The sequence below is a fragment of the Onychostoma macrolepis genome, chromosome 21 (genome assembly GCF_012432095.1).
Source record: "Onychostoma macrolepis isolate SWU-2019 chromosome 21, ASM1243209v1, whole genome shotgun sequence".
NCBI lineage: Eukaryota > Metazoa > Chordata > Actinopteri > Cypriniformes > Cyprinidae > Onychostoma > Onychostoma macrolepis.
The window spans coordinates 30,673,079-30,695,208 of NC_081175.1; the positions used below are offsets into that span (position 1 = coordinate 30,673,079).

Sequence of the window (22,130 nt, forward strand, 5' to 3'; positions counted from 1 at the left end):
TATCCATGTGCATTTTTTGTCTTTGCAATCGCATTGTGTTAAATATCAGTCTGATCAATATAATGATTCAAGAATGGGTTGTAAAGATAATAGTTGACATCACTTTTTAAAGGTCGAATCTGTCAGTCTAGCATCAGAGTGGTGCATTTTGCACAGACAGACTCACATTTCTTTCAGAAAATGTCTAAATGTGTTTTTTTTGGTTGTGTTTGTGCCTCTGATTGGCTGACGGTGCAGGAGCATCTTATTTACATCCGTCTGAAGTGCAGGGTCCGTTCTCTCTCTGAGATGCTGAATTTCCTGCGGCTGTAAAGCAGCAGATGTCTCAGAAACACACAGGAACCTCTTGGCTATTTCTAAATAGGGAAAAAGGGATGTCCCGATGGAGCTCTCAGCCTCAGAGAGCTTTAATGGCCATAATCAAACACGGATAATCTGTGCTTCAGTCCAGAGCTGATGATCACCTCCAAACCTGGAGAGAAATATCAAATATCAGTGTGATTTATCAGGATTAAAAAAGATCAGGAACCTTAAATATGTCAAGAACATGACTAGTTTTGTAGTTTCATATTAGAAATGCGAAGTAGGCAACACCAAAGCTCCAAAAGTATCAAAAAAAATTCACATAGTGTTACGTTTCGAGCACGCAGGCATGTATTGGTCTGATGAAGAGCCTGCGTGCTCGAAACGTAACACACTATGCAAATTATTTTTTCTTTGATACTTTTGGAGCTTTGGTGTTGCCGACTTCGCATTTCTAATATGCTTCTACTTGTTTTTTTAGTCGAGCACCCATTTGAGATCGATGTGCGTGCTGTTGCTCACTCTTTGTAGTTTTGTAGTTTCACCACAAAATGAAGAATACATGTAAACCAGGGTGTCAAACTCAGTTCCTGGAGGGCCACAGCCCTGCAGAGTTTAGCTTCAACCCTAATTAAACACACATGATCCAGCTAATCAGGTCTTTCAGGCTTATTTGGAAACTTGATGGTATGTGTGTGTTGGAGGAGGGTTGGAACTAAACTCTGCAGGGCTGCAGCCCTCTAGGAACTGAGTTTGACACCCCGATGTAAACTACAGATACCTGTAAACCAGGGTTCCTCAAATCTTTCCCTGGAGGGCCAATCTGCGGCAGAGTTTAGCCCCAACCCTGATCAAACTCACCTACCTGTGATTTTTCTAATGACCTTAAAGACTCTGATAAGCATGCTCAGGTGTGTTTGATTAGAGTTAGAGCTAAACTCTGCAGGAAAGTGGATCTCGTGGTCCAGATTTGAGGATCCCTCCTGTAAACTATATACTGTATACATGTTTTTGAAAGAAGTGTCTTCTGCTCACCAAAGCTGCATTTATGTGATCAAAAATGCTGTAAAATATTATTAAAATATAAATAGCTGTTTTCTGTGTGAATTCATTGTAAAATGTAACTTATTCCTGTGATCAATGAAAATAATGTCACGATGCAAAACATCTTGCAGATTTGGTCCTTTACTATATGAGTAATATCAGTCATTTCCTCTGACAGCAGGAAGCAGCAGAGATGCCTGTTGCTGTTCCCGTGGACGGAGTCACCAACGGCGACGTGGAGGATGTGGTTGCCATGGACGCTGACCCATTGGAGACTGGTGCATCACCGGCTGACGTCGCGATGGAGACGGAGGAGCCGGTGCCAGTGGAAACGGAGCCGATGGTTGGAGCGCTGGAGCCGGAGAAGGAGCGAGTGGTTCCTGGGCATCCATGCAGCATGTGCAACCGCATGTTCATGTCCATGCAGGGCCTGCGCTCTCACGAGAGGAGCCACACGGCCGTAGCGCTCGTCAACAGAAACGACAAATACAGCTGCCAGTACTGTCAGTTCGCCTCGCCGTTCAGACACAAGTGAGTGAGACTTCACATCACAAACACCCTAAAACCTACACACTTGGATAAAGTGCAATGAAAAACCAGGCTAATCATGTATGAGCAAACCTCTCAAAACCCTTCAGAATATAGACAGGAATAAAACTGTAAAGTTTGGTGTATGTAAGTGCTTCTAAAATGGAGAAACAAACTCACAGCCATTAAAGATATGCATTTTTGCCATGTTTTTAGGAATAAAAATGCTCTAAAAACCAGCGTGAATGATATGTGAACAAACCCCTTGGTAAAAACCTTCAGAATATTAATAGGAATGAAACTGTAAAATTTGGTGTGTGTAAGTGCTGCAGAAGTGGAGAAACAAACTCAGGGTCTTTGAAAATATGCATTTTCACCATGTTTTTAGGAATAAAATGTCCTACAAATCAGTGTGAATGAAATATGAACAAACCCTTCAGTAAACATCTTCAGAATATTAATAGGAATGAAACTGTAAAATTTGGTGTGTGTAAGTGCTGCAGAAGTGGAGAAACAAACTCAGGGTCTTTGAAAATATGCATTTTCACCATGTTTTTAGGAATAAAATGCCCTACAAATCAGTGTGAATGAAATATGAACAAACCCTTCAGTAAACATCTTCAGAATTTAGATTGAAATAAAATTGTAAAATTTGGTGTGTGTAAGTGCTGCAGAAGTGGAGAAACAAACTCATATTGAGAAGACTGCATAAAATCTATATACTTGGATAAAGTGCAATAAAAATAAATCAAGTGATATAAATCAAGCGAATGATTTATGAAGAAACCCCTCACTAAAAATCTTCAGAATATAGAGAAGAATAAAAATGCTGGTGTATTTAAGTGCTGCTGAAGTGGAGAAAAAATCCAAGGACCTTAAAAATATGCCCGTTTTTAAAAAAATATGCCTGTTTTTAGGAACAAAATGTCCTGTAAATCACTGTGAATGATATAGGAACAAACCCCTCAGTAAAAACCTTCAGAGTATAGATGGGAATAAAATTGTAAGTTTTGGTGTATGCAAGTGTTACTAAAGTGGAGAAAAAACTTTTAAAGATACACATTGGAATTAAAATCTACTGACGCAAACAGATAAAGTGCAATAAAATAAACACTTAAATTTCCACTGGTCTAAAATTTCAAAATGGTCCAATGCATGAAAAAACAGTTTTTGTTTTATAGTGTCTCGCCTTAAAGCACTACAATAATAAACATTCTTTGTGAATTCTTTGTCTCTTACATCAAACAAAGAGAGAAGAGTTAAGAGAAAACGTATGTGAGATTTAGATTGAGTCGCGTCTCCTCATTTACTTCCTGTGAGAATGGCAGATATTTTGACAGAGCAGTTAGTCTCGTCTGAAGCGCAGGACCTTTGTTTGGTTCCCTGGAGTAAATCCGCCTTCACTGGATGTTCTGTGACCCAGAAAGCTGCTGCATTCATGTGCCACACGGGAACCGCGGATAAAAAAACACTGATTCCCAAGATCCCTGTCGGAGACGGCTGTTTTGTCAGAGTCTCAGCGCTAAAGCAGGGATCTTCTGCCGAGAGGTGTTCCTTTCACAGATCTTTAGGGTTATCATTAGACGTGTCTCCGCTGAGCCTGTCCTTGTGGAATGGTTCAGACGTCCTGAATCTTCTCAGGGCTTTTGTTGATGTGACGGCAAACACCAGCGTCCGCTGACAGCACACCTGTGACACCTGCTGAGCGTTAGTGCATGCTTTACATATTTATTTTATTTGTCTTTTTTATGAGAATAGAGGACAGGAAGTGATAGAAATCAGGAAATCAAACCTGTATCGTCCACATGAGCTCCAGAGCTCGAGATCAGAGCGTGTACACTACAGAACAGTGCTGTTATTGTTAACTAAAACTGTTAAAAATCATTTTAGTTACTTGAAATAAAATATAAATATGAGATACATTTCTGTATAAACTTCTGTTTTGTATTGTACTGTATAAAAAAATAAAAAAAAATAGGTAAGTATCATTATGTTGGGTGTTGTTTCTTTTCATTCTTTGTATGTAATTGTGCTTTTTGTTTTTGCATAAATTATGTAAAAAGTGTGATGAAAGGATTTTTAGTGAAATTCCAAATAAAAATATTTAAATAAACTTAACAAAAAATTTGTGTTGCCTTGGCAACTAACAAAAATTTAAATAAGTTGAAGTTGAGGTGCAAAAATTACTCAAATTGAAATGAAATAAAAAAAAAAAGTGTTAAATAGAATCTTTTTAAAAAATGCATAAAATTGCCAAAGTGCATAAAAAAAATACTAAAAATTTAAATACATTTAAAATGAAAATGTAAAAAAATGCTAATTCTGAATATTAATAAATACTATATTAGTATATAAATAATACTAAAATAGCACTGGTGCAGTAACCACTTGGTAGAGAACTGAACATCGCTCATTGTGGATGTAGTGACTCCTCCATATATGTGTCTGACCGCTGTCTTTTTTTCTCCAGTCTGGACCGTCACGTCCAGTCACACCACGGACATCAGAAGCCCTTTCGCTGTAAGTTCTGTCCCTTTAAATCCTCCTACCTGAGCCGCCTCAAGAGCCACCTGCACAAAGCACACGCAGGTGAGACACCACACACACACACACGTCCATAGGCGTAATGGTTTTTATAACTGTATTTTCCATCGCCCTGCACCTAAACCTACCCCTTACAGCACACTTTCTACATTTTTACTTTCTCAAACTCATTCTGTATGATTTATAAGATTTTGTACCCACGGGGACCTCCATTTAGGTCCCCACCGTGACACAAGTCCCCATGAGTCTGTGTGTATTCAGGTGTGTGTATAAATATATACACACACACACACACACATAATTAACTACCTTAATGGGGACATTACATACTTCTGTTGCTTTATATATGGCTGGTTATAGATTCTGTAACCCTAAGCCAAACAGAAACTACCCTAAGATGACCACAAAATAAGGTGTTGTCAGGTTTAACTCACTTCTAGGTTCATATTTGTCCCCAGAAAGCAAATCTCTGTATTAAATGTGCTTCAGTCTGGATTTATAGCTTGAACTGGTTTCAATATTCTTGGAGACGATTGACTTGTGACTTTAACAAGATGATTGAAATGAGTTTGAGACATTATTGTGAGAAACTCAAACAATATGACCGTCAGGACGAGATGAGTGACGCTTTCGCTGCTGGAGAGAAGATGAGATGGTAATAATAATAACTCGTTACATTTATATAGCGCTTTTTTGGGTACACAAAACACTTTACATGAAAGGGAGGGATCTCCTCAGCTACCACTAGTGTGCAGCATCCATCTGGATGATGCGAAGGCAGAACGAGCTTACTGGTGGAGAGGAGACATGTCAATCAGTGTATGGGGATGATTAGGAGGCCATGATGATCAGAGGCCAGTGGGCGAATATGGCCAGGATGCTGGGGTTACACCCCGATTCTTTTTCGAAGGACATCCTGGGATTTTTAATGAGCACAGAGAGTCAGGACCTCGGTTTAACGTCTCATCTGAAGGACAGTGCTTTTTACAGTATAGTGTCCCCGTCACTATACTGAGGCGTTAGGACCCACATAGTCTCAGCCTCAGATTTTCAAAAGTATGTGAAATATTTAAAGTTATATTATCTTTAAAATACATCCGAGAGTTTCACACACCGGTTTGTTATTGTGGCGACATTTCCACGCCCCGAAACGTGACGCTAAACAAAACGAACTATGATTGGTTGTTTGACATGTCGGTCAAACGGCCTCATGGACGGGCCTTGACCAATGAAAGCGGCCATATATTCCAGACCTTCAGCCGTCAGTCAGCTACACGAGACTAGGACCCACACAAACCACAGGGTGAGCGCCCCCTGCTGGCCCCAGGAGGTCTCCCATCCAGGTACTGACCAGCTCAACCCTGCTTAGCTTCAGTGGGCAACCAGTCTTGGGCTGCAGGGTGATATGGCTGCTGATGAAGTTCTCAAAGCCACACCTGTAATTAACATGAACGTGTGTGTGTGTGTGTTTTTGTGACACATGAGGACACAAATTTGTATAATGACATGGGTATGACGGGTATTACAAGGAGAAGGTGGTTTATGAGGACATTTCAAAAGGCTTATAAATCATACAGAGTGAGTTTTTTTGAGAAGGTAAAAATAAGGTGAAATGCACAGTCTCCTGTAAGGGGTAGGTTTAGGTGTAGGGTTGGTGTAGGGCAATAGCACATACAGTAAGTACAGTATAAAAACCATTACGCCTATGGAATGTTCCCACAATTCACAAAAACAAACGTGTGTGTGTGTGTGTGTGTGTGTGTGTGAGTGACCAAATGTCCCCACAAGGATAGTAAAAGGTGACATTTTTGACATTTGACAGCAGCCTGGGGTAGGTTTAGGGTTAGGGGATAGAAAATATCGTTTGGTCAGTATAAAAGTAATAGAAGTCTATGGAAAGTCCCCACAATTCACAGAAACAAACGTGTGTGTTTTGTTTTGTATGCGTGTGTTGTATTGTGTGTGCATTGTAGTGTGTGTGTTGAGCTTCAGATATCTCTCACACACTCATCTGATGGTAACAGTGTTTCTCTCGCTGGACTGTGAAAGTCACTGAAGGGCAGAGCGACAGAAATCGAGCGCCGTCCTTCTGCTCTCTGTTACCCATCAGCCCCCTCTCTTGCTCTCTCTCTCCTGCTCTTTTGAGGCGTTTGAGGCAAACGGTAAGAGAAGGGCGAGGGCTGATGAAACGGACATGAGCGAGTGACATCATTCGGACAAAGACGCTGCGTCTGTGAGAGAGACCGATTAAATGTGTATTTGAGAACAAAAAAAATTGCCAAAGTGATTGAGGAAAACGGTCAATGTTTGCACAGAGCTGGTTTGTGTTAATGTGGCGGTGTGTTTGTGTTGCAGGTGAACACACGTATAAGTGCATGTCGTGTCCGTTCTCCACCATGACCATCATCCAGCTGAAGGAGCACTCGCTGCAGGAGCACGGAGAGACGCTCACGCTGCCCAAACTCAAAGCCAGAGCCGCGCTGCGCTCCACACGACCCAACGCTGAACACGACCAGCAAAACCTGGCCCTCGACCCACAATGCACTGGTAAGACCCAACACTGGGGTTAAAGGTCAGTGCAGAAGCACCCTGATGCTGAACATGACGTGCATGTGAAAACAGACCAATTCTTTAGTGTTTGACTTCTTGCATTGAACATTTTGATTATAATTGGCAACAGTTATACATGCATTTAGAGTAAAATTCCAAATATTGGCAAAAGGGTGAAAAATATTGTTTAGGCTGTATAAACTATCATTCAAATGTATCATTCAAATTTTTTTTTTTTTTCATTAGTGTTTTTGTTTAACAAGAATGCATTATATTGATGAAAAGTGACACTAGGCTTGAAGTCAATGCAGAAGTCAAGTCACCTTTATTTATACAGCGCTTTATACAATACAGATTGTGTCAAAGCAGCTTTACAGTGTTAAACAGGATAAAACAAAACACTGATGCTGAAAATGACATGCATGTGAAATATGATTCTTAATTTAGTGAAAAACACAGTGAAATCAGACTGGTTGTTTAGTATTTGACTTCTTGCATTGAATTGCATTTTGAATATAATTGGCAACAGTCTTGCATGCATTTAGAGTAAAATTCCTGATATTGGCATAAGTGTGAAAATATTGTTTATATAAACTATCGTTTGAAAGTCGGTAAGATTTTTTTTATTAATTAGTTTTTATTGAACAAGAACACATTATATTGATTAAAAGAAAATATGTACATTAATAATGTTACAATAGATTTCTATTTCAAATAAATGCTGTTCTTCTGAACTTTCTATTCATCTGTGAATCCTGAAAAATAAAATGCATCACGGTTTCCACAAAAACATTGTGCAGCACAACTGTTTATAAACATTGATAATAATCAGAAATGTTTCTTGAGCATCAAATCAGCATATTAGAATGATTTCTGAAGATCATGTGACACTGAAGACTGCAGTAATGATGCTGAAAATACAGCTGCATCACAGAAATAAATTAGTTTAACACATTCACAGCTGTTTTAAATTGTAATAATATTTCACAGTATTACAGTTTTTCTGTATTTTCGCGATTGATCACATCCAAAATGAAAGTTTTTGTTTATATAATATATATGTGTGTACTGTATATTTATTATGTACATATAAATACACATACATGCATGTATATATTTAAGAAAAAATTTACATTTTAAAGCCCTAATTTAAAATTTACGTTTTACTCCCCACTTTCAATTGTTTTACTTCAATGAAAGGTTAGAATTTTGTGAATTTTTTGAGTGAAAGATCAAAAGGATAAACGATGCAGATTTATTTTCACAGCTGCCTTTGCTCATATTTATCAAGGGTGCCAATATTAGTGGATGGTACTGTAATAAATATACACAGTACGCTTATATATTATGTAAACAAACTTTTATTTTAGATGCAATTAATCGCTTGACAGCACTAATAAATGTTTTTTTTTTTTTTATTCTATCTTTACATAGAGGCCACATCACACTCGCTCAACATGTAATTATTGTGCTAAAACAAGGGCTTTGAGTGTTTGTGTCCCTGCAGCACAAAAGCAGTCATAAGCAGCACAGCTATATTTGTAGCAATAGCCAACAATACATTGTATGGGTCAAAATTATCCTTTTTTCTTTTATGCCAAAAATCATTAGGATATTAAGTAAAGATCATGTTCCATGAAGATATTTAGTAAATTTACTACCATAAATATATCAAAACTAGTAATATGCATTTCTAAGAACTTCATTTGAACAAATTTAAAGGTGATTTTCTCAATATTTAGATTTTTTTGCACCCTCAGATTCCAGATTTTCAAATAGTTGTATCTCAGACAAATATTGTCCAACAAACCATACATCAATGGAAAACTATTTATTCAGCTTTCAGATGATGCATAAACCTCAATTTCCAAAAATTAACCCTTATGGCTGTTTTTGTGCTACAGAGTCACAATTAATAAATGGTTATATTCGACAGAATCGCGCACGTGTGTCTGTATGAGCCGAGGCAGATGTTAATAGCAGGTGCAGACGCAGTAACGGCGCTGATGTCTTTGTCTCGCTGCTGTCGTCTCAGAGTCTGCGGGGTATCTGGAGCCAGCAGATGTTCAGCAGCAGTTGAGTCACTTCCAGCTGGCGTCTCGAGTCCAGGCCGATGTTTGCTCCAGTCCGTCTGATCCGCCGCTCGAGGGTCCCGCTCCTCAGGCCCGGCCCGACTCCATCCTCACCTGTGAGTTCTGCGAGTTCAGCTCCGGCTACATGCAGAGTCTGCGCAGACATTACCGTGACCGGCACGGAGGAAAGAAGCTCTTCAAATGCAAGGACTGCTCCTTCTTCACCTGCTACAAGTAAGAATCACACATCAGACTAATATCAGCCAGTAACACCTTTATTTATTTAGTTTTTAGTTTTATTTGAGCAAGAATAAAATAAATGCAATAAAACAAAACAAAAAAGTGCAATCCATTCCATATATTGTGCAGGGAGAGGCAGAAAATCCAAAGGGCTTCTTTAGAGCCTCCACCTAAACAATAAAGAAAACAAAAACGTATACAATTAAAGAAAGTGCTAAATTACAATAATAAATGTATAAATAAGTAAATACGGTAACTCTTTACAATAAGGTTCATTAGTTAACATGAACTAAGCATGGACGATACTTCTACAGCATTTATTAATCTTAGTTACTAATACATTAAAATCACAAGTTGTTTTTGTTAACATTAGTTAATGCACTGTGAACTAACACCGTTTACTAGTTAATATTTCAATAATTTAACAACACGTTCACAGTTATCTGATGTCGGTTAATATTTACATGACACGTAAAATAAAATCTAATTTCATCCGTTTTAGTAAGCATTTTATTTTTTCTATTTTGAAATTTACATTTTATTTTACAGTATAAAATGTTACTTTTAGTATTTTTTTTAATTAAAAAATTATTTAAATATTTTATTTGATCATTCTTTTCATTTAGTTTTTTCCATTAGTTTTTATTTTTTAAATATTTTATTATTTTGTTTTAAGCGTTTTATTTTAATTGTTTTTATTTTAAAATTTAATTTACGTTTTTGATAAGTCAATTTGATTTGTTAATTTTAAGTTTACATTTTATGTTTCTTTTCTTCAGAAAGATACTTTTTATTTTGACATTTAATTTTATAATTATTAATAATTAGCTTTTCATCGACTCATTTTAATTTTTGTTTTGACATTATTTTAATTTTACAATTTTAGGATTTAATTAATTATTAGCTTTTCATGAACCCCAGTTTTGGAAACATTGGTCAAGAGTAAGATAGTTGTAGATTGGACAGTAACAGGAAAACACCATAACACAACATTTATAATATCAGATATTATGTCAGTTATCAACCTCTGCAAAACAAAATCTAAAAGTGAATGCGGTGTTTGTGTGTTGCTCAGGTCCACGTTCACGCTGCATGTGGAGGGCGGTCACACCAGCGGCCCGGAGGAGACGCCCAAAGAGCTGCGCTGCCCCTTCTGTCTGTACCACACCAAACACAAGAGCAGCATGATCGACCACATTGTCCTGCACAGAGGTCAGTTACTGAGAAAAAGTGAGGAGGAAATTCTGATCATGAGATATTTCTCCTCTTTATCTTCCTTTTCAAAATGCTACTTCCTCAATCGAATGGTTGCAGGGTTTTTTTTTGTTCGTTTTTGGTCTTTTTTGCACATGCTATTGTTGGAACGTAACTATCCACCTTATTTTTTAATGCAGAAGCAGGCTGTTTCATGTGAATGAGCGAGACTTTTGATTCATTAGTTGCCGTTGTTAAATAACTGCTGTAAAACCATTTGAGCTACAAACCAGTGTGTTTATGATGATGATAATAAATTAAATAATATGATAAATATCAGTTTGAAACAATGAGTACACTGCAAAAAATGATTTTCTTCCTTAGTATTTTTGTCTTGTTTTCTAGTGTAATATCTGAAAAATTCTTGAATCAGGATGCATTTACTTGAGTAAAATGACTAAAGATATTATGTCTTGTTTTCTGAAAATATTATATACATTTTGTTAGTTTTTGCTTAAAACAGGTAAAAATATTTGCCAGTGGGGTAAGAAAATAATCTTGTTTAGCCTTTGAATTAAGATTATTTTTCTTATTGACAGATATTTTTGCCTGTTTTAGTCAAAAACTAACAAAATTTGGATGATATTTTCAGAAAAAAAAAAAAAAAATGTTTAGTCATTTTACTTGTCAAGTAAATGCATTTTAATTTAAGAATTTTTAGATATTTATACTAGAAAACAAGACAAAAATACTAAGGAAGAAAATAAATTTTTGCAGTGTAGCATAACAGACTGGTTTTGTACAGCTAAAATATCTGGAAGCGAATGACACTGGAAACTTGGCACACTGCTGTGCTCGCTCTTACATTTAAGAATAAGGTGGATATTTTGTGTGTAGTTTTTAAGTTTCATTATTTTTAGACATTGACTTCAGAAGATGTGGGTCAGTTGGAGGCCACACTCCAAAATCTCATTAACGTGACATGAATCATGTCTGAGGATGTTTAAAAATGATGTTTCACTGTGTTTGAGGAATAAAATGTTGTATAAATCAGTGTGAATAATATATGAACAAACCTCTCTATAAAAACCTTCAGAATATAGATTTTTTTTTTTTTTTAAAAGGTTTGGTTTATGTAAGTGCTGTTGAAGTGGAGAAAATAAACTCGTTTTGAGAAAATGGCATGAAATCTACAAATGAAAATAGGTAAAGTGCAATAAAAAAGCAGGTGAATGATATATGAACAAACCCTTTAGAATATAGACGGGAATAAAACTGTAAGTTTTGGTGTATGTAAGTGCTGCTGAAGTGAAGAAAGAAACTAACAACCTTTTAAAAACGTGCATTTTTACCGTGTTTTGAGTAATAAAATGGTCTATAAATCGGTGTGAATAATATATGAACAAACCCCTCAGTAAAAACCTTCAGAATATAGACAGGAATAAAACTGCAAGTTTTGGTGTTTGTAAGTTCTGCTGAAGTGGAGAAAAAACTCACAACCTTTTAAAAATAAGCATTTTCGCCATGTTTTTAGGAATAAAATGTTGTAAAAATCAGTTTGAATGATATATGAAAAACCCTCAGTAAAAACCTTCAGAATATTGAGCGGAATAAAACTGTAAAGTTTAGTGAATGCAAGTACTGCTCAAGTGGAGAAACAAACTTTTAAAGATGTGCTTTGTAATTGAAATTTATAGACGCAAATAGATAAAGTGCAAAAAATTAAGACTTAACTGTTTATTTAGGATGTTTTCATTCCACTAGTCTGAAAGACGACATGATATGGAAGAAAAATAGACCAGAATCTTGAAATTGACTAGTTCTTGAAAAAACAATGGTGTTACCTCTACAGTCTCACCTTAAAGGTGTTTTTTTCTTTTCTTTTCTTTTTTTCTTCAAATATCCAAATTAGCAGTATATGTGACCCTGGACCACAAAACCAGTCATAAGTTAGTTTTTTTTTTTTTTAAATTGAGATTTATACATCATCTGAACGCTGAATAAATAGCTTTCCATTGATGTATGGTTTGTTGGACAATATTTGTCTGAGATACAACTATTTGAAAATCTGGAATCTGAGGGTGCAAAAAAATAAAAAATATTGAGAGAATCGCCTTTAAAGTTGTCCAAATGAAGTTCTTAGCAATGCATATTACTAATTAAAATTAAAACAGAAATTAAGTTTTGATATATTTACGGTAGGAACTTTACAAAATATCTTCATGGAACATGATCTTTACTTAATATCCTAATGATTTTTGGCATAAAGGAAAAATGGATAATTTTGACTCATACAATGTATTGTTGGCTATTGCTACAAATATAGCTGTGCTGCTTATGACTGCTTTTGTGCTGCAGGGTCACATTTTATAAAATATGCATAAATATGTGAAGATGTTGGTCATTTAAGGCCACACTTCAAAAACACATTGCAGTGCTGTGAATCAGAATGTGATTGTGTTGTTTTTATGGTTCTCAGAGGAACGCGTGGTCCCACTGGAGGTGTCTCGCTCAAAGCTGTCGCGTCATCTGGAAGGTGTGGTGTTCCGCTGTCATAAATGCACCTTCACCTGTTCCAGCGAGCTGAACCTGCAGCAGCACATCCAAAAACACGAGGAGCTGAAGCCCTACCAATGTCAGCTCTGCTACTACGACAGCAAACTCCTGCATGAGCTGGAGATCCACCTGCGTGAGGAGCACAAGGTCTGTCTTCTAGGGCTGGCAAAATAAATCAATGCATAGCGAATCGAGAAATGATTCAGCATCGAATCTGAGATTTTCAGAATGCATGGCGATTCTTTCTCGAGTCCATTATGAGCTTAGTTTTGAACAGCAGGTGGCGCTGCATGCTTTAGAAACAGCCTTACTCTGCTTGTTTCCAAATCCTTTACACATACTTCACAAAATTTGAAAAGGTTGAAGCGAATTATAAGGGTGTTCACAGTGGCCTGTGTTTACGTTAATCTCATGTCATAAAAGCATTCTGAGCCGAGGTGAAATTACAGCCTCAGCCGAACACACAAGCGCTGCTCTTCATCAGCATTTGAGTGTGTGGATAAAAACTAGAGTAGAGCGCCATCTGCTGTTGAAATATAAGCTCAGAATCAATTCCAGAGAGAATTGCGATGCATTTGTAAGATCTCAGAATCTATCCACGAATTGATTCTGTATCGATTTATCATCGCAGCCCTACAATCTGTACGGTTAAAAGCACTATATGACAATCTCAATGGTTAAAAGCGCTCTATGACACAATCCGTTAGGGCTGGGAAAATAAATCGCTGCATTGCAAATCAAGAAATGATTCGGCATCGATTCTGAGATTTTCCGAATGCATCGCGATTCTTTCTTGAGTCAATTCTGAGCTTAGAGTAGAGCGCCATCTGCTGTTACAATGTAAGCTCAGAATCAATTCCAGAGAGAATCGCGATGCATTGAGGATCTCAGAATCTATCCACGAATTGATTCTGTATCGATTTATCATCACAGCCCTACAATCTGTATTGTAAAAAACGCTATATGGCGCAATCTTAATGGTTAAAAGTGCTATATGACACAATCCTTTAGGGCTGGGAAAATAAATCGATGCATCGCAAATCAAGAAATGATTCGATTTTGAGATTTTCCGAATGCATCGATTCTTTCTTGAGTCGATTCTGAGCTTAGAACAGCAGATGAATCGGTTCTGCATCGATTTTTCGTCGCAGCCCTACTGTCTTCTGTCATGTCCGGTGTTTCTGTGGCTAGTTAAGGAGCTGTTACTCAGTCTAACCCGTCGTCTGCAGGTGATCCGTAACTTTGAGCTGGTGGGTCGGGTGAACCTGGACCAGCTGGAGCTGATGAAGGACAAGACGAAGGACGTGAGCAGCAGTGAGGAGGAGGAGGAGAGAGGAGAAGACGAGACCGTAGAGGAGGCAGACCAAGAGGAGGAGGAGGAGGAGGAAGAGCTGATGGAGGAGGAAGAGGAGGAGAAGCTTCTGGAGAGCAGACAGAAGGAGGTGACAGGTAACGGTCTTCATGTTCGTCTCATGTTCATTCTGTGCTTCTGTAGAGATGATCAAAAACAGACACGAAACTAAATACTTTACTAATCCAAAATCTTTTTTATAAAAATAGCAGTAACGCTTCACCTCCTGTTAAAATACCTTGTTGTTGTATTATATTTGTTGTATTCCCTTCCTATTGAATATTTTTAAATCTTGCCTTAAAACTAATTTCTTTAGGGTAGCTTTTACTTAAATTTGTATGTTAATTTTATACTATTGTTATTTTGAAGTGTTTTGAATGCATGTTTACTTTTTTGCTTATTTTATCATTTTTATATGTGACCCTGGAGCACAGAAGCAGTCATAAGCAGCACAGAAATTTTTGTAGCAATAGCCAACAATACATTGTTTGGGTCAAAATTTTAGATTTTTCTTTTATGGCAAAAATCATTAGGACATTAAGTAAAGATCATGTTCCATGACAACTTTAAAGGTGATTTTCTCAATATTTAGATTTTTTTTGCACCCTCAGATTCCAGATTTTCAAATAGTTGTATCTCAGCCAAATATTGTCTAATCCTAACAAACCATACATTAATGGAAAGATGATTTATGCAGCTTTCAGATGATGTATAAATCTAAATTTTGAAAAATTGACCCTTATGACTGGTTTTGTGGTCCAGGGGTCACATATGGTGTAATTTTATGTTTTATTTGTTTATGTAATAAACAGTGATAGTCACCACTGATACGCTATTACTAAATATAATGTAGAAACTTTAATTTTCTGGAAAGCTGCTTTGCAACAATTTGCATTACAAATAAACTTGAATTGAATCGAATTATGTAAAGCACTTTGAGAAGTAACATTTAAAGGCGCTATAGAAAATAAAGATTATTATGAGTTTTTTTTATAGTGAGGTCAATATACCACAGGTAACAACAATAGGTTTCCTGAAATGTAGTTTAAATATACAAAGGCAATTTTGTGCATATTTCCAGACAATAAATCTGAATAAAACCAGGTTCAGAATGCTTGTTTGATTTTGTTGGCATATTAGAGTTAAAGGTTTTTCCAGAGGGGTTTTTGGATTTCTCTTTTTGTCACTCCATTAATCAGAAAATACTGTCAACGGACAGAAAACAAACACTTTTGCTATGTTTTCAGTGTTCTATAAATCAGTGTGAATGAAATATGAACAAACCTTTAAAATACAGAGAGGAATAGAACTGCTAAGTTTGGTGTATCTAAGAAAAAAAAAACTGGTGGATAAGGATTGGAATTGAAATCTACAGACGCAAATAGATAAAGTGCAATAAAATACTTAAATGTGTATTTTATATGTTTACTTTTCACTAGTCTGAAAGATGATGTTATAGAAGCAAATTAGACCAAAATCTCAAAACTAACCAGTGCATGAGAGAGCAGTGATTTTGCCTGTAGTGTTTAGCCTTAAACTGTTTTTTAAAATATCCAAATTAGCATTATCTCATTAAATATGCATAAATATTAGCATATTGCAACAAAAGCTACATGGACTGAACAGAAAATGTGTTTTTAGGATCATTTTCAGTTCATCTCAATTACACTGCAATGTACTGTGGATAAAAGCATCTGTAGCTGTTAAAAGATGCAGATTTTCCACACGTGACATTTTTTGAAATCCTTTCGACCGTTTGGGATGTTTCCTGCACATTTGTTTGTTGAACTCTCAGAAAGTCAGAGTGGTTTTGTTGTGTTTTAGGTGATGCGGAGTCTCCCAGCAGCAGCGGCGTCAAACGTTATCCGTGTGAGTTCTGCGGCCGCACCTTCACGCTCAGCTCTGAATGGGAGCGACACGTCCTGCGACACGGCATGTGAGTCTCCAGATCTCTGTGATGAACTTGACCCATTTAATCCCACCGGTCACAATAGTGACCGTAAAAAAAAAAGGTTTGGGTACCTACACATTTTCCATTTAAAAATTCCATACTTTTCCAGACTCAAATTTCCAAACCTCTCAGTAGATTTTCGGACCATATTTAACGTGAATGGTTCATACAGCATTATTTTCAACTTTATATTTGGTACATGTGACCAATTTTTTTTTTTTTTTTTTTAATTGGGATTTATACATCATCTGAAAGCTGAATAAATAGCTTTGCATTGATGTATGGTTTGTTAGGATCGGACAATAGTTGAAAATCTGGAATCTGAGGGTGCAAAAAAATCTAAATATTGAGAAAATAACCTTTAAAGTTGTTCAAATGAAGTTCTTAGCAATGCATATTACTAATCAAAAATATATATAGTTTTGATATATTTACGGTAGGAAATTTACAAAATATCTTCATGGAACATGATCTTTACTTAATATCCTAATGATTTTTGGCATAAAAGAAAAGTCAATCATTTTGACCCATACAGTGTATTGTTGGCTATTGCTACAAATATAGCTGTGCTGCTTATGACTGGTTTCGTGCTCCAGGGTCACACACAGTACAGTCAGCTGTTAATATTGTATTTTTTCAGACTTTTTTTTTTTTTTTTCTCGAAGTTACAACATACAGAGCCCCTAAAATACTACCAATAATAATAAAATACAGACTTCTGCATGCACGCAAGAAACTTTTTTTGTGCCCTCAAGAAAATTCACATGTGCATGGGACCCCTAAAATGAGAGCATGGATGCATAATTAGTAGAGATCTACTTGCTCAAAATTTGGCTTTCCTTGTGGTAGTACCTCTAATGTAGCACATCATCTGTGGCGGCGGAAAAACCATGCCATGAAATGAGCTGATGGCATAATACAGCTGTGTGCATTGTCCTATTTGCCAAGTTCAAGGGTCTATAAAAAAAGACTGGTACTGTAAAAAAAAAAGTGTTCAAAATATGGCTTTCATTAGGGCAGTATATCATATTTCAAGGCCTTAGGTCTCTTTTATGCACACTCTGTTGCGGCCAAGACACCACACACCACAAATTGGCACAACAGGTGTCTCAGTGTGCATTGTCTTGTATGCTAAGTTTAATGGATTCTTGTGCACACATAAAGGTCTGTATATTTTTCTTGAGGCTATTTAATACGGTGCTAAGAATATCGTGAGAAGAAACCCAAAACGCAAAACATTTTGCATAATGAAATGGTGCACCTTGAATTCATTCAGTCGTGTTTGACAATCAATAAGAAAAATAAAGAAATAGCTGCCATAAAAACACTTCTTGTATGATGAACTTGTTTCAATGATGAATGAATTAAATTCTTAATTTTCAAAAGTCTGGAAATGCAAATATTTTTCCATACTTTTTTTTCCCCGTATTTTTCCAGACCTGGAATTTACTTAAATCAGATTCCATACTTTTCCAAACCGCAAAGGAACCCTGTATAAAGCTCTAAAAAAACATACTGACTGATGTTTTAGTGCACTTCATGCAAATATGGAAAAAATAAACGGTCTCAATTAAATATGTGCAGTTTCACATGATTAGTGCAAATTGTCACATGACCAGGGCTGCGTTTTTTTTTTTGTTTTTATAAAGTTGATCGTAGCTCCATTGATGAAAATGGTTCTATGATCAACTTAGGCTTACGATGCTTTTGGGAAACGCAGCCCAGAGCAGTTTAATTCCTGTTTGCAGCTTGAGAAGATGAGGACTGCTCAAAGCTCAGAAACCAAAGGCTAGTAAAGTATATTAACATAAAGATATGACACAGATTTTTAGTACACATTATCTTTAAGGTGTCTAGTATTAATATATGAATTCACATATTCTATGACCACACTCAACAAAACTGAATACGAGTAAACATCTTGCTGGTCACAATAGTGACCGGTGGGATAACAGTGAATTTAGGTTTACAAATAAATCCAGTTGCACTAAACTGTTGCAATGACAAAATGTTGCACTAAATTAAAAGTTCAAATGTTACAATATTGATGTTGTAATACTGGTAGCACTAATATAAAAATGTTATGATATACATTACAAAAAAGTAACAATTTTGAAATACGTTGATGGTTGTATTTTTTTGTCTTTTATGTCAGTATTCCTATCAGTGTTGTATAAGCTGGGCTACGATATATATATATATATATATATATATATATATATATATATATAAGTATAATTCAGTACACACATTATCCCACAATTGTGACCAACCATAAAACACAATTTTTCACACTCTTTTCCAAAAAAATTTTTTTTTTTAATAATTATTGATTATTTCAAAGGGTTACGAATGACACAATTTGGATATTTTCATGTCTGGGGAAAATTTGTTAAAGGTCCTTGCACATGGAGTCCGAAATTTTCATATGCATTTTTTTTCGTATTCTTTTTTTCTCTCAAAATGCTTGCTACGGATGCGAAAACCTGATCTGATTTTTTTTTTTTTTTATGACGGACGAAAGTTTCGGAGGCAGCGTGTAAATGTGATTGACACAACGTGAGGTCATGTTTATTTTTTAACGTGCAAAAATTTTGGACTAGAATTTCAGACTCTGTGTGCAATGACCTTAACCCTTACAAAAGTGTTCCATAGTAACGAACGAGTTAAAGCGGAGACGTGTTTTGTGTTTTCAGGACTGTTAACGGCAGCAAGAAAGACGGCAGTCCTGTACCCTCGTCAGCGCTGCCTCTGATTGGTCCGGCGGCTGTGATTGACAGAGGGCTGGACCTATCCAGTAACACTGTGGATCAGTCTGACCAATCCAAGTGTCCGATTCAGACCGAGGAAGACAAAAAGACGCTGGAGACCAAAAACGACCCTTAGGAGCAAAACGAAAGCTGTAGAGAATGTCATGCGTTCCGTTGTTTCGTCTGTCTGTTCATCGTTTGTTTTGTTGCAGAACAACATCGGCTGCTTCTTGAGTGTTTGGTTTAAAAAGCTAGATTTGTGGAAGTGATGATCCGGTTTGGAGTATCGCTAGATGTTGATGTTTCACGTTTGTTCAGTTGCTGAATCTTACACTGAATTTTACAAAGTGTGACTTGGTCCCTCAGGACAGATGTTGATATATTGGTAACCAATAGTGAAAGAAACCGCGAGTCGAGATTCCGATCGAATCGCGAGTCCCTCCGTTCGTAAACCAGAGATTTTAATTTCAAACCCTCATTTTCTCAATGCACTTTTTTTTGTTACATTGATTTATTAAAATAAGCATACGTAATGAACAATACGTAAGAATCGAATGTCTTCCGCGGCGCCGATCGCACGCGCTGATAGTCTTGAAGACGGCGTGTCGCGATTGACGTCCGTTTCAAACGAGAGACGATCCATCCGGAAGCTTCTCGCTCGGATTCGCTCGGAACGTCGCCTGGCGGTTTCTGTTTTTTACATTTTAGCCTTGTGTTAATCTTCCTGTAGCTGAATTCCTTGAGGAATAGTTGTCATCTTATTTATCTAGATCGTTTGATTCTTTTAGACATGATTTTAGAGTATCAACACTTGCCCCAAAAACTCGTAGCAAATTGCTACTTTTGAAGATTTCGTCTTGCACTTCCGCTTCACTTTAATAACGACGGCCGTCTGTTGGTCCAGAGACGTGTTGGACATCGATGGATCGCAATCACGTGTTTCTGCCGGTCTGCTGCTGATTCTGACAGTCTGTTTAAAGGAATATTCTGGGTTCAAAACACACTCAGAAGAATATTTAGGCCTGGATGTAAGATTTGTGTTTTTGAATTGCAGTTTTAACATAAACTAATAAACCTGTGACGTATGCTTGTCAGTCGTATAGAAATGAAACCGGACAGATTTCTGCCTCAGTGTTAATTTAGTATCATTGAGATATTATTATAGCTTTTATATTATATTAAATATTTTTCATAGTAATTTTTTTTTCTGTTTTTTTTTTTTTTAAATTTTAGCTAAAATTAATAATTTTGTCTGTTTTGTCATTTTTATTAATTTTTTTTTTTTCTGTTTTTTTTTTTTTTTTTAAGCTTTAGCTTAATTTTAGTACATCAGGTTAAACTAAATTAAAACAAAACTACCTGAAAAAAAATATTTAAAAAAATACATAGTATATTTTAGCTGTTGAACAAGCAATATTCATTTCAGAAATTGGATTTTATTGACGATGACAAGCGTGGTTGAGTATTTAAAATATTCGTTATTAATTTTTTAGTTTATTAGTAAAATTACAGAAATCTGACCAGTTTCATTTATGCATGACTGACAAATATGCATCACATTAATTTGATTAGTTTGTTTACATCAAAACTGTGTAGATTTTATATGCAATTCAAATGCATAAATATTCAATTTAGGCCTAAATATGTTTTTGAGTGCAAGCAGCAGTTAGTTGAGAAACTCTAAAATAGATTCAAGATGCGTGATTGACAGAAGTGATTTACTCTAAACATGATTTGCTGAAGGACGAGTGAAAACAGCACTGATTCTGGTTCTTGAACTTGGATTGTTCCTTTAAATGGGAAGTTGAGCAGAACGAGACTCCGAGGCTTCTGTCGTTTGCGGAGAAACGCCACGAAGCCGTCGAACCGTAAGGCTGAGATTGTACGTGATGGAAGCTGCTGCTCAAAAACCCCAAAGCCTTATAGACGCGGATGTTTTACGCTTCAAGCTCTCGACCAATATCCATCATTTGAATTATCACACGAAAACAGAAAGCAAGCCTCTTCTCGCTACCAAAAGTGTCGCTTCCCAAAGTTTCGCTGAGATATGATTGTCTTTCCCGAGCATTGACTGGACATTGCTGAGGGCCGACCCAGATGCATTCTGGGAAACCTGCATGCCGTTTCGCAGCCATGTATAAACTCGAAGCTCCTCATCGGTAAGTGTTTGAAACTGTGGATTCTGTTTCAGAAAGGGGTCTGTTCCTTTAAGTGTTGTTCTGATATTTAACTTAACAAACAAAAAAAAAAGAGAATAGAAAGAAAGAAAGAAAAATACAAATCAATAGAAGACGTTTCTTTTGTTTTTTAGCTCTCCACTGTTCAAAGCTGTTGTAAATTGTCTGGTTAAGATTAAAAAAAACAATAAAAAAACCCCTCTTTTGTACCCTCAAACCCCTCCATGTCCTTCATAAGGAGTAGGCCGGTCTTTCTGAAGAAGCGTGTAGAGAAGCATCAGAAATAAGCTTTGAAGAGTCGATGGCGTCCGCTATCGTAACACACTGGATATCTGTAAATAGATGCGCTTTAGTTTCTATCGTTGCCCTTTAATTCTCTCCTCCTGTTGAAGGTGCGCCATCGTTGACCTTGACTAGATCTCCTGCGTTTGGCCTTTTCTTCTGTGAAACTCCTGATGATTTCTGATGGTGGCTTGTGATGTCGACTAGACTGGTTGTTTACAGTTTTATTCCTTTGATTTCTCTATATTCTGTAAATATTGTAATTCATTGTCTTTTTTTAACTTGGTAATAAAGTTATCAGATAACCTAAGCGCACTCGCTTCTGTTGTTTTCTGTTCAGGGCTTGAGTTCACCTCGTCTGTGATGAGATGGTTTACATTTCTGAATTAATAAATATATATATATATATTTAGAATTATAACTATATTTTCACTATTTACATTTATATATTAAGACTTAAAACTATATATTTAGATTTGCTTTCAGACGAGAGCACGTAAAACAGGAAATTATTTCAGATTGTTAAATGGTTGCAATATTTAATCATTAAATCTGAAATCTAATCATTAAAAATAATGCATATATTAT

At 36.4% G+C, this 22,130-nt stretch overlaps 1 protein-coding gene across 5 annotated transcripts in view; it reads left to right on the top strand.

Annotated features, from left to right (window-relative positions):
• The window catches only part of znf462 (zinc finger protein 462), a 53,745-nt gene extending 31,895 nt beyond the window's left edge, over positions 1–21,850 (top strand). For 2 of the 5 annotated variants that reach the window (XM_058757342.1, XM_058757343.1), the window contains exons 5-13: positions 1,526–1,878; positions 4,346–4,464; positions 6,775–6,966; positions 9,005–9,275; positions 10,357–10,493; positions 12,955–13,178; positions 14,261–14,480; positions 16,207–16,318; positions 19,030–21,850. In XM_058757342.1, coding sequence (XP_058613325.1) covers positions 1,526–1,878; positions 4,346–4,464; positions 6,775–6,966; positions 9,005–9,275; positions 10,357–10,493; positions 12,955–13,178; positions 14,261–14,480; positions 16,207–16,318; positions 19,030–19,219 — 1,818 coding nt within the window. In that variant the 3' untranslated portion in view covers positions 19,220–21,850. Of the gene's footprint in view, positions 1–1,525; positions 1,883–4,345; positions 4,465–6,774; positions 6,967–9,004; positions 9,276–10,356; positions 10,494–12,954; positions 13,179–14,260; positions 14,481–16,206; positions 16,319–19,029 lie in introns of those variants that run through there. The other 3 variants (XM_058757345.1, XM_058757344.1, XM_058757346.1) reach the window with 3 other exon arrangements.
• The last annotated feature ends 280 nt before the right edge of the window (positions 21,851–22,130 follow it).